Source organism: Condylura cristata, unplaced genomic scaffold, assembly GCF_000260355.1.
Source record: "Condylura cristata isolate star-nosed mole 26May11 unplaced genomic scaffold, ConCri1.0 scaffold00005, whole genome shotgun sequence".
Lineage (NCBI taxonomy): Eukaryota > Metazoa > Chordata > Mammalia > Eulipotyphla > Talpidae > Condylura > Condylura cristata.
Window position 1 is genome coordinate 55,791,041 of NW_004567106.1, and position 12,095 is coordinate 55,803,135.

Genomic DNA, 12,095 nt, shown 5'->3' on the forward strand with positions numbered 1-12,095 from the left:
TTTAGAGTCTTACCTTACACATATGCAAATATTAAGAAAGAAAGAAAGCATAAATAAAAAGCATAAGTAAAATAGACAGCATAAATAAAATAGACCTAAAATTATAAAACTCTAAGGAGAAAATATGGAAGTAGTTTTCTCTGCCCATAGGTTAGGAAAAGATTTCTTAGTTATCAGACAAAAGTTTGAAGTAATAGAAGCAAAAAAATAATAAATTGGACATCCTCAAAATAAAAATGTTTACCTTCAAAAGAAATCTCTAAACAAGCCACAGAATAGGGACAAAATTTGCCACTCATAGATGGGATAAAGTACAGAATATATAAAGTGCTCTTAAAATTCAGTAAGACAAAATGAGCATAAGACTTGTCTATTTCGCCAGAGAAGAAATCAGATGGTCAATAAACACATCAAATGATGTTCAGCATCATTATGTATTAGAGAAATGAAAATTAAGCCAGCAATGAAATACCATTTCACATGCACTAAAATGGCTCTAATCAGCAAGATAAATAATAATAAGTCAGGATATGGAGAAACTGGAGGTCTCATCATTGCTGATAGGAATGTAAATTGGTGTGGCCATTTTGGATGTTTGACAGTTTCTTATAAATTTAAGTGCAAATTTACCATATAACTCAGCAATTCCACTGCTATATAGCTACCCAAGAGAAATGAAAATACATAGCTACATAAAGACTTGCGTGTAAATATTCATAACAGCCTGTTTATAATAACCCTGACCTGGAAACAGCCCAAAATATTCATCACCTGCTGAATGTGTAAGTAAATATATAAGTATATATGCCCTGATAATTGTATATCTCTGTGCATATACATTTTAACAGATTTTTACATCTATGTATACTAAAATGATATATTTTCAAAGTCCTGTAGATGATGTATTTATTTTAGCCCACTCATCAAAACATGTGAATACTCATAATTTCAAATTAATGTCTTTTCTATTTTCAATCTAGAACAAATCTGAGTTCAAATTCTAGCTGTGCCATGCTTTAGCTCTGTGTCTGTAGGCTAGTAACTAAACCTCTCTGAGCCTGTACAAGTTAAATACAGGAAACAAAATACATCATTCATGAATATAGCATTATATGAGATAAAGTATATAAAATTCTTAGCACTAAAAGGGTGCATTGTCAATTCCTAATAGACCATACCCAGTATTATCAATTGTCTTTTGGGAATATTATTTGCACATCTAGTGTTTAGCTAATACTCATGGTGAGGAGAAGGAAGCCTCATTAGGTGAGGATAACTACTTGCACTCTTCTACAGTTTTCCCCTAATTTCTCAGAACTTCAGCTTCCAAAATCTGTAAAGTAGGAAAATATCAGCCATGAGATTTTCTATAATTTGGAAAATTTTAATAAAGCACCTATAGACTGCAAAACAACGAAAATATAAAGAGCTATATTATTGTGACCTTCAGTTCTTTCAATGCCTCCCAAAATATGTTTTTTAAGAGAATCTGAACAGCTACTCTAGAATGATGTGTAGCAGCTTATCAACCCCAAAGAGCACAGTGAAAGAGTTTCTTCAGGACCAGTGTGGTGGTGGCAAGTTATTCTCAAAATAAACTTCATTCTCTTGTTGTTTGGGTGTAAAATAAAAGGACCTGTGTCACTCCCTATCTGAAACACTCTCTGCCTGTCCCCTGTCCTCATGAGCTATCAGGCTCAGCTAAATATGGCCCTGGCCAGTATGTTAATAATCCCCAGGGGTTGAGAGACCTCCATCCTCCACCGATGTGACATTCTTTGTGTTCAAATGTCTAGGTGACGTCTGATGCTTAAAACAGCCTATGCTTTCACCCCCTCTGCATTGTGGCAGCCCTGTATCACCACTCTTAAAAAGCAATTGCAGCCACTCCTAGCACCAGTTACCTCCCTGCCTGCCTCTGGCTGCCTTGAATGCCTGGTTCTTCAAGCTCCTTGTGTGTCTAACAAAGCGGGGACCATGTCTACCTTTGGCTACAGGAGGGGACTTAGCAAATATGAATCCATCGATGAGGATGAACTCCTGGCTTCCCTGTCAGCTGAGGAGCTGAAGGAGCTAGAGAGGGAGCTGGAAGACATAGAACCTGATCGCAGCCTTCCCGTGGGGCTGAGGCAAAAGAGCCTGACCGAGAAAACCCCCACCGGGACATTCAGCAGAGAGTCACTGATGGCCTATTGGGAAAAGGAATCCCAAAAACTCTTGGAGAAGGAGAGGATGGGGGAGTGTGGAAAGGTAGGCTGTCGGGATCTCTCCTTGGCTGCTCCCATTTCTCTCCCACCCCGGGACTGTTTCCTCTAACTTTTCCATCCCCACCATTCCCCACTTATTTTTTTTCTCTTAACCTACTTGTACCTGCTACTGAAATGTTTCTCAGACTAAATAGTCCTGTAACTTCTGGAAGCACACAGTGGATGATAGTAGTGAAAGTCTTAACTAGGATTGGGGTCAGCAAGAGCAAGGCATGAGTTTAGATATTTTGCCAGACGTAAGTCGAATTTGAGTTATAAATTGGTGATGTGGCACAATGTTTCTGATATTAAAATCTGATTATACATGTGTACATAAATAGATGCATTCTATATAGCAGTTAGAAATGTATTTTCTCCGATAAAACAGACAGGAAGTCTGGTTGCTTTGACTGTGATGGTGGCTGCTGTAAAATTGATGCCTGTTTCCCAACATCAGATGTGTGGAGTGGTGAGAGTGCATGGGACTAAGAGTTAGGGGACTTATTTCTACTCCCCTTTTGTCCCTAACCTGATAGACCTGCAATGTGTCACCACATCTCCAGGGTCCTCTTTCCCATCTATGTGCTTGAGGGAGCTGGTAAATCCAGAACCCCTTTGGAAATCCGATACAATCGTCTCAAAAAGTTGCACTTGTGCTGATAGAGGTCTTGATGAGCTCATATCAAACATATAGGTCAACATAAAAACACATGCAATTTTAAAATGATGACACACCTGGAAACCATGTGAGAATCAGGTTAGGAAATGTGCTTATCCTGGAGATTGGGGCTAGGAAGCTCTTGTTCTGACCCGTAAAGTTACTTTGAATTTAGTAAATGTGTCATCAACAGAGGGAAGTTTAAAAAGTATGCTCTGGCAACAAAAACATAAAACAAATGTTTAAAAATCCCAGCACTTCACTAGAATCATCTAAAATCAAAATAGCCTGAAGCGGATGGCCAGACTCCACAGGGCTAATCTAGGCGCTCTTAGATGATCTTGATGACAGGGGTGTGGGCTACGTTTGTAGCAAGATATGTGTGAGTTTTGTGCACGTCAATCATCGCAGGAAAGGCGGCTGGGATCTGGCCAGGGTCTGCCGAGGCCACGGTGGCCTCGGGTGGAGAGGCTAGAGGCGGAGGTAATGAGGCATCGTACACGACACCCCTGGGATCCCTCCACAGCCAGGACTTTTAAAGGCCTTTTTTTTTTCCCCTGATCTGGAGCTGCTATCAAAAATCTGCTAAAACAGATAAAGCATGATGACATTCTGATTGCACTGATTAAAGAATTTCCTCACTAAAAAGAATAAAATGACCACAAAACCCAGGACAGGCAGCCACTGTAGCAGTCACCTAGTGGAGGCATTTCATGTCATAATGTCTTGAGATGGGTGGAAACAAAGAGCAAAGGCTGTTGTCAGCTGTTGATGTGGTCGCCTGAGTTGCCAAAGGTTCTGCTGAGCTGGCCAGTGGCTTATCAGCCCAATTACAGGCTGCCTTGTTGATGAACTTTGATTCCTCTCTCAGCTAGTTAACTTTTCTCCCACTGCACTTTGCCCGCTGGCCTGCTGTCTCTGGAGTCACAAGAAGGGCTGAGCAGAAGCCTGCTGGTGAAGGGTGGGATCCACTCCCGTGACAGGAAAACGCCCAAAGCAGCTGACAGGCCGTGACAGGGGGACACAGCAAAACTAAAACTAAAAGCCACACCGTAGAGAGCTGGGGAATGGGGGGGGAGGGGTCCTTGCTTTTTTTTTTAAGATTTATTTATTTATGCATACAGAACTAGGTTACAGGCTAGAGATGCAGGGGTGGTGAGAGGGTTCACCAGAGACAGAGTGGGGAGCAGAACAGGCTGACTGACCAAGTATACTGCTGAGGGGGGCAGCAGGTGGGTCCGGGGAGATCTGCCACACCATGTGGATCTCCTCTAGGGCAGGCAGGGATCAAACTCACGTGGAAGTGGCTTTAGCTTCTTAGTGCTGTGCTTTAACCCCACTGCGCCACCAGGGAGGACCAGGGGTCTTGATTTTGAGGCTACCGGCTGTGTTAGTGTCATGAAAATGTGCTCAGTGCCTGTTTTAGGGAAACGTCTGCCCACCTGGGTTCACACGGACTTACACTGCCTTAGAGCATTCAGACCCTGAGAGACTCAAATGTCTAACAACTTTTAGCTTGAGGATTTCTGGACCTCAGGCAGAAGTGCCAATGAGTTCATTCACATTTCATTGACTTCTCACCTTTTGACATGAAAACTGAGACTAGGAGAGGTGAAGAAACACATTTGAGGTAAACAGCTTATGAACAGATTCTTAAATTGCAGGTCCCCGAACTTCAGCACCAGAATTCTTGGAAGTGCTAATCTAAGGCTCCCCTGACTTCTGAATGACGGACTCTGGGGTCTGACATTAGGAGGTCACAAGTCCCCAGGTGATTCTGAAACCTGCTAAGTTTGAGAACACCTCAGTCACGCTGTAGTTTCTTTAAGACCACCCAGAAGTTCAGTGATTTGTCTAAAGATTTCTAGAGCAGACCTGAAAACAAGGCCCTGGCGTCCTTGTCGTGTGACACCAGGGAATCGGTCAGGAGAAGTGGGTGGCAATCCCCTTTGTGTAGCCTGATTTAATCCCAGATCATACCAACTCTCACCTCCATATCACCCCTAGGCGCCTCGCCCCTCACCTCGCTGCACCTTCCCACACTTACTCTCCCAAGGGTCAGGGTTAACTCCAGAGCAGCAGCATACAGGCAGTCCAGATTCCAGCATAACTGAGAAAGTAGACAAAAAATTACCTATAGCATCCTGTAGTCTCCCTTCTCTAGACTCGTTCTCCCTCTGGTGTTCTCCTAGAAGTTCCCAGCTAGGGTGGAAACCATCACAGATATCCTGGACTATCTAGATTCTAGAACTAAAATTCCTGTCTTCTGGCTACAGTCATCCTCTTCCTAGTCCTGTCACTCCTTTTCTCCTAGGAAGAGTCTTCTTGATTCTGTTAACCAATGTCAACCTGGAGCCACTCGTAAACATATTGATTGAGTCACTACAACATGCTAATCTGCATTGTGTGAGGTGAGGGAAACAGATCACTGCTCCCTCCCACCCAGCAGCCCTTGGGACAGTGACCAACAAGTAATAAAAATCAGTACATTATCAGAGAAATTACAGTGCAGGGAGCCTATTGGGAGGCTAACTTGAAGGAGTGGCACAGAAGGCATTTCCAGAAGTGACATGAGGTGTTACTGGCCAGCCACACAGTATTAAGTTTCCCATATTATCTCTCCAAGTACATTTTGAGGAGAAAACACTTTTTGCACATAAAAGCTAAAGGTCTCTTAAAAACCAAAAAAGATCAGATTTAATGGTGGATCACTATTTAATGGTGGTGTGAAAGATTGATATATACCTTACCTTTGAAACAGGCCCCTTTCCTCCAAATACTGAAATAGCTAAGAACACACTACATACATGCTCATGTGCACACGTGTGCACACACGGCCGCTGTGGACTGGAATTGTAAGAAAATATGTAGAGGGCTGTGAGGTGAAGTGGGGATGAGGAGAAATCAGCCTACAAATTATTTCCTTCCTTCAGTTAGCCCATTTACTCCAGTTCTGTGCAAAATGTGGCATCCCTTCTCCTCATAGTCACCAAGAGATTTGACTAGAAGCAGACATTTTCTCTCATTTTGGGGGGTTTTTAGTTGCAGCCAGTTGTCAACAAACCCCTTTCCCTCCCTCACACCCCACCCACACTCTCTCCCTTCTTCTCCTGCTCCTGAACCAGTACCTAATTAATACTGGGCAAGGCTGACCCCTTCCCAGGTCACCCCTCACTGCCTGCCACCCTAAGTGAATGGGGGCTCTTTTGTGGTGGCAGATGGACAGACAAACCTGGAGTTTGCACAGTGCTTTGCAGTGTTCACTCCACCAGCAGAGAGCAGGAACCTTTGGGAGTCAGAAACAATCTGCCAACATGGAGGGAAGGAGCAAGGCTTTGCGGACAGAGCAGGAAGCAAAGGATTTACAGGAGATAGAGAGAAGGGGCCAGCAGCTGCCAGCAGATTCCAGATTTTTTTTTTTTTTAATCAGAAAAGCTAGAAAGAAAGAGAGATGCAGCGGCCACTTGGCATTATAAACTGGAAAGAAGAAAGAGAAAGAAAGTGCCTTTGCCTGAAAAAGTCTTTCATAATTGATTCTTGGTGAATAATTTAAGACCCTGAGGCAAGGGTGATGATTTGAGTCAAGATTCTCTACTGTTTTGGGCTGTTCCACGTTATAGTTAGAATTTAGTTAGTGCCAAGGATGATTATCTTTCACACTAGGCCCTCTGCAGGCTGTCTCACTTAGCCCCGCGCTAGCATGAGATTTCAGGGTGATTTACTGAAAAGGGTGTCCTGAACATTTTTCTGCACAGAACTGGGTTTTGGCTGCTGCTGTCTGGAGCTGCAGCCTGCATCTTAGCTTTCGTTCTCCAGATGAGGCAGAGACAGCAAAGCTCTCAGATGGCCTAGGGTTTCTGAAATCCACAGCCAGGCTCTATTGCAGAGACACATGAACATTTGAGGAGCAAATGCCATCTCCACTCCTGTCCTCATGTGGCAGGACAGGGTGGACAGTACATGGCTCCCATTAAATCTGCTAGAGGAGGCAAATTTGGGGGAAAATTTTTGAACATTAAGAAAGGAAACCCATTAGCATGGTAGATATTTGTATAGTGTCACTTATTTGTCTGGAACGGAGAAATAAGGAAGGACAGAAGGGTGATTCCAGAAAGGAAAGCTCAAGTTGACGAATTGTAAGTAGACAAGGGGTCAAGGAGTTCAAAATAGATAATGAAGAGAGTGAAAAAGTATCAAAGTTTCTGTAAAGCTGAAGTTCTGATTTCTTTGTTCAAATAGGCAAAAAGGATAATATAGCTTTACTCTTAACAAATTGAATTCTGGGCATTTATCTGGCAGTGAATAAAAGAAATGTTTATAGAAAAAGTTGAAAATTTTGCATTGAAATGCTAACCTTAGTCTCCTGAAGTAGAGATCAGAGCACATCAACTTTTCTCATATTCTTTTCATATCCCCTGTGTTACATTTCTCTCTCCTTTTAACTTATTGAGAAAAATTGTTAGATAACATTGTATTCTTTCAGGTGTAGAACATAAAGCTTTATGCATATGTATATTATAAAACTACATCATTCCTGTTGTCAATGGAAAATTGTGCCAGTTCTCTAATAATGATAATAATAATAAAAACTGCAGCACTATATAACTATCTGCAGCCACTACAGCATGAGTTCGATCCCCACCCGGAGCTGACCCACATGGCTCGGCAGACCTCCCTGACCCACCCACTACTCCCCCCAGCAGAGTACTTCCTCAGTGGGAGTGTTCTGCTTCCCACTCTGTCTCTGGTGAATCCTCTCACCGCCCCCCTCCCCAATCCTGCACCTCTGGCCTATACCCCAGTTCTTGTATGTATAAATAAATAAATATTTAAAATAAAAAAGACAAATCTAGTGATTGTATTATGCTCTTCAGGTTGCAGAAGAAGACAAAGAGGAGAGTGAAGAAGAGCTCATCTTTACCGAAAGTAACAGTGAGGTTTCTGAAGAGGTGTACACTGAAGAGGAGCAGGAGGAGGAGGAAGAAGAGGAGGAGGAGGAGGACAGCGAGGAAGAGGAGAGCTCAACTGAAAATGAGAAAGGCATGAATGGAACTGTCAATTCTGCCACCTCGAAGCCAAAGACATTTAAAAGTCAAATAGAAAACGTAAACCTGACCAACGGCCATGGTGGAAGGAACACCGAGTCGCCAGCGGCCATTCACCCCTGCGGAAATCCTACGGTGATCGAGGATGCTTTGGAAAGGATTCGCAACAACGACCCCGACACCACTGAGGTCAACCTGAACAACATCGAGAACATCACGTCGCAGACGCTCTCGCGCTTCGCCGAGGCGCTGCGGGACAACACGGCCGTGAAGACCTTCAGCCTGGCCAACACGCACGCGGACGACAGTGCCGCCCTGGCCATCGCTGACATGCTCAGGGTCAACCAGCACATCACCAGCGTCAACGTGGAGTCCAACTTCATCACCGGCAAGGGCATCCTGGCCATCATGCGGGCTCTGCAGCACAACACAGTGCTCACCGAGCTGCGCTTCCACAACCAGCGTCACATCATGGGCAGCCAGGTGGAGATGGAGATCGTGAAGCTGCTGCGGGAGAATACCACGCTGCTCAGGCTGGGCTACCACTTCGAGCTCCCTGGACCAAGAATGAGCATGACCAGCCTCCTGACGAGAAATATGGATAAGCAGCGGCAGAAGCGGAGGGAGGAGCAAAAACAGCAAGAGGGATGTGATGGCGCATCCAATCTGAGGACCAAAGTCTGGCAGCGAGGGACGCCTGGCTCCTCGCCGTATGCATCCCCCAGGCCTTCCCCCTGGTCTTCCCCCAAGGTCCCCAAGAAAGCCCAAACCGGGAAGAGCCGTCCTTCCTCGCCCGCGGTGGCCCCCGCCCCGCCCCCACCGCCTCCGCCACCGCCCCCCCCTCCTCCCCACAAACTACCCCCTCCTCCTCCCCCTCCCCCTCCACCACTTCCAGACCAAAAGCTGATCACCCGCAACATCGCAGAGGTCATCAAACAGCAGGAGAGTGCCCAGCGGGCACTGCAAAACGGACAGAAAAAGAAAAAAGGGAAAAAGGTTAAGAAACAGCCAAACAGCATCTTAAAGGAAATCAAAAATTCCCTGAAGTCAGTGCAAGAGAAGAAATTGGAAGACAGTTCCCGTCCTTCCACCCCTCAGAGATCCGTTCATGAGAATCTCATGGAAGCCATTCGGGGAAGCAGCATAAGACAACTGAAGCGGGTGAGTAGCCCGAGAGTGGGCGTTGGGGCGCAGGGTAAGAATTGAGGCTGACTGCATTGGGGGACAGTATCAGAATCACCTCTCCAAATAGTTATTAGTATTTTAAATATTTTAGCATGCAAGAGCAAGCAGCCCGCATTTGCTACATCAAGGGCAAGGCATCGGTGAACCCACTTCTTTTGAGAAGAGGGCCGCAGGCTCTTTTAAAAGACACGCGCACATATAAACGCACTGACTTCCTTAATAGGAAACTCAGGGAGTGTATCTGCATTCAAAAAAAAAAAAATTGCATTACTTGGCAGTTATTTTACCACAAAGTTGCAATAATTTAAAACCTAACTTAGAATATGAAATTGGAAAGCTATGTAGCAATACTCAATCTCCGCTTGTTCTAAGTTCTCTCAGAGAATCCCGCAAGAGTCATAACCGACAGCTTTCTCGATTGTGTTGTTTTTATTGAACGAAAATCCCCTGTTTTTGTAGGTGGAAGTTCCAGAAGCTCTGCGATAAAAACAGGATCTTTAGAAGAGGATGCAGAATGATTCAGTGGTATTATATAGAATGTATTTCGAGGTGTTTCTAAAATACCTTTCTTCAATTTGAAATGTTCTCTGACTTTAACAGTAGCCTTACACATTAATTCCAAAGAGAATTTTAAGAAACAGTCAGGATGTTTCTTCTGTAAATATGAAAATAAATGTCTTTTTTTTATGTCATGGGATTTGTATAGGCAGGAAGCAGTTTATTTATAGATGCTCTTCATATCTCTGGATGTCGGTAACTGAGCTGTAATGAGTAAATGAAATGTGTTGTTATTTTTGTAATCCTAATAAATTTGGATTGAAGCTTTTTGTTTTTTTTTTTAAACAAACTAATATTTTTGTGACTTCCTACATCTATCAGGTGTATATGTAGCATTTCTAAATATTAAAAAGATTGCGTTCTCACACCCAAACAACTTGGATCCTTAACATTTGCTTTTATTTCCTCATAGCTAAGAAAATCTGACCAGAGCTCTTTCTGAAGGTCTGGAATCAAGAACCTTTTGATAAATTTGCTTTAGGAGTGAGATAAAAAGAGCCCAGTGAGATAAAAAGACCTGCAGGATGGCTGTCACCAGCACTGATGTGAGAGCCAGCCCACATTGCTCTGAGGCTGACAGCCAGCCAGAAGTCAAGTCCATCACTTAAATTAAAATCAACTATTTCTGGAAGAAACTTAGAAAGCCTATTGGTAGAAAGATAATATGGGCTAAGAGAATGTATATTGGATAAGTCGTCTGAATTTCTAGTTGTCTTGGGACAGATGCTTAAGAGTCTCAATTCAAGGCTCTCTGGATGGAGAGCCGTGGTGAGTTCCGTGGTCTCAGCCTTTGTGCATCCTACATGAACAGTGTCATGCACCCAAAACAAGGGCACAGCTACTTGAACCCCCACTCCCTCGCACTCAAGACCTGAACTCAAATAACAAAGATATTTCCAAAATTACCTTCATTCCACCTTCGAGTTCTACTCCAAAGTACTAAAGCTATAAATCTCTTCTAAAGTCTTTCGTATTAACGGTAATTAACTGTGTTTCCTTTGTGCCCTGCACGGCGTAACAGTGGTCTTGGCCATCTCTCTGGGCCACCCATGCATTCAATCACCATCAGTACGTGCACAATCCTTGGATTATCTCCAATCAAGAGGATTGTGTTTCACCAGAAAATTTCTCCCATAGTTCTTGGATTTGTTTCTTTTAATCTATTTCTGTTGTTCTGCCTTTCTCTTCCTCAATAAGTGCAACAGATAAAATCTCTGTAAGGTAATTTCCCCCTCCTTTGAGCTAAATCAGTGCCCAGATTCTGGGTGGGGAATGACTCACACTTGCTGAAGGATCTAAGGTATCTGTCTCATGTGCTTTCCACACTAACATAAACGATGCTGTCCCCATTTTATGGATGAGGAAGGAACCCTAGGAACAGAAAACTGACTTGCCTCTGACTGCTAGGTCAGAGTATCTCCGACTGAGTGTCTCTGGACTGTAAGTTCGCTCCTTTCTGCTTCCTTCACACTCAAACTTCCCAAAGGCTTCCCTGTCCTTGAACACAGTAGACACAGCCATTTCGCTCAGTCCTGTCTTCGCTATTTTTACCCCTTTCACTGGTGCTCACAGCATCCTCATTATTATTATTCAAAGTAACAAAAGCTGGACTGTAGGCTTAGAAAACCTGTGTGTGCGTTCATGTCTATAAGTGAGAACAGAAAGCCAAGGCAGACTTTCTTTCTCCTCTTGGGCCCTGTCCATGCTCAAGAACAGGGTTCTTCTAAAGGGTCAGCGCTTTCCATCACACCCTGATGAGGCAGAAGAGCAAAGGCTTGCTGGTTGTCAATAACTGATACAGGATCAACAGCCCTGTATCAACCAGCCCTGTGGGGCAGGAGTTGCTAATTTTGGAAAGATTGGCCAGGCCTTCTCACCAGAAATAACTGGGAGACAAATATTTTCTGCTTCATATTTTAAAAGGTGAGCTTGCTGGAACTTCTGGGGCCAGAAAAGAGCAAACATACACTTAGCAGATGTTTCCGACATGTAAAGATAAGGACCACTGCATTCAATCTACAAAACAAAATGTTACGTAACTCAGAAAATACCACGTGGGCAATGGGTGGAGATAAAATGGGTAGGTACATTTATCATTGAGGAAAAATATTTCTAGAATGTTATTTCAGAAAACAACACTGTGGACATGCAAGGTGATTCTTGGTGCATTCTGCAAGTTCATAAATCTCGTATGAAAACTAATTAGCTCATCTTCTTTAAAGAGCTTTCAACTTACCAGGAAAGAGGCCATCCAAGACCAGCTAAAGTGTTTAGGCTTGGATTTATAGCTGCATGTTAATCTCTTAAAGTACACCTCATCCTGGTTTGAAATGGGGCCAGAATGGCAAGTCTCACTATGCTTCCTGACCCCGGCTGCCACAGGTATTTAATAACTCAGTGTCA

General features: G+C 43.7%; 1 protein-coding gene across 2 annotated transcripts; it reads left to right on the forward strand.

The window, feature by feature from the left end:
* The first annotated feature begins 1,902 nt into the window (after positions 1 to 1,902).
* On the forward strand, positions 1,903 to 9,729 carry LMOD2 (leiomodin 2 (cardiac)). 2 transcript variants are annotated; one of them, XM_004676992.2, is made up of 3 exons: positions 1,903 to 2,254; positions 7,786 to 9,110; positions 9,594 to 9,729. In XM_004676992.2, exons 1-3 carry the CDS (start codon positions 1,978 to 1,980, stop codon positions 9,618 to 9,620), a joined length of 1,629 nt encoding a protein of 542 aa, XP_004677049.1. In that variant the 5' UTR covers positions 1,903 to 1,977; the 3' UTR covers positions 9,621 to 9,729. The 2 variants fall into 2 exon arrangements, with proteins under 2 accessions (XP_004677049.1, XP_012576260.1); XM_012720806.1 differs by having other exon boundaries at positions 1,904 to 2,250; positions 7,779 to 9,110.
* Positions 9,730 to 12,095: the final 2,366 nt, after the last annotated feature.

Excerpts from the sequence above, each read along its gene's own strand:
- LMOD2 (XM_012720806.1), top strand. The coding sequence starts at position 1,978 with ATGTCTACCTTTGGCTACAGGAGGGGACTTAGCAAATATGAATCCATC. Across the intron at positions 2,251-7,778 it reads GGATGGGGGAGTGTGGAAAG|GTTGCAGAAGAAGACAAAGA; the intron begins GTAGGCTGTCGG and ends TATGCTCTTCAG. Across the intron at positions 9,111-9,593 it reads GCATAAGACAACTGAAGCGG|GTGGAAGTTCCAGAAGCTCT; the intron begins GTGAGTAGCCCG and ends CTGTTTTTGTAG.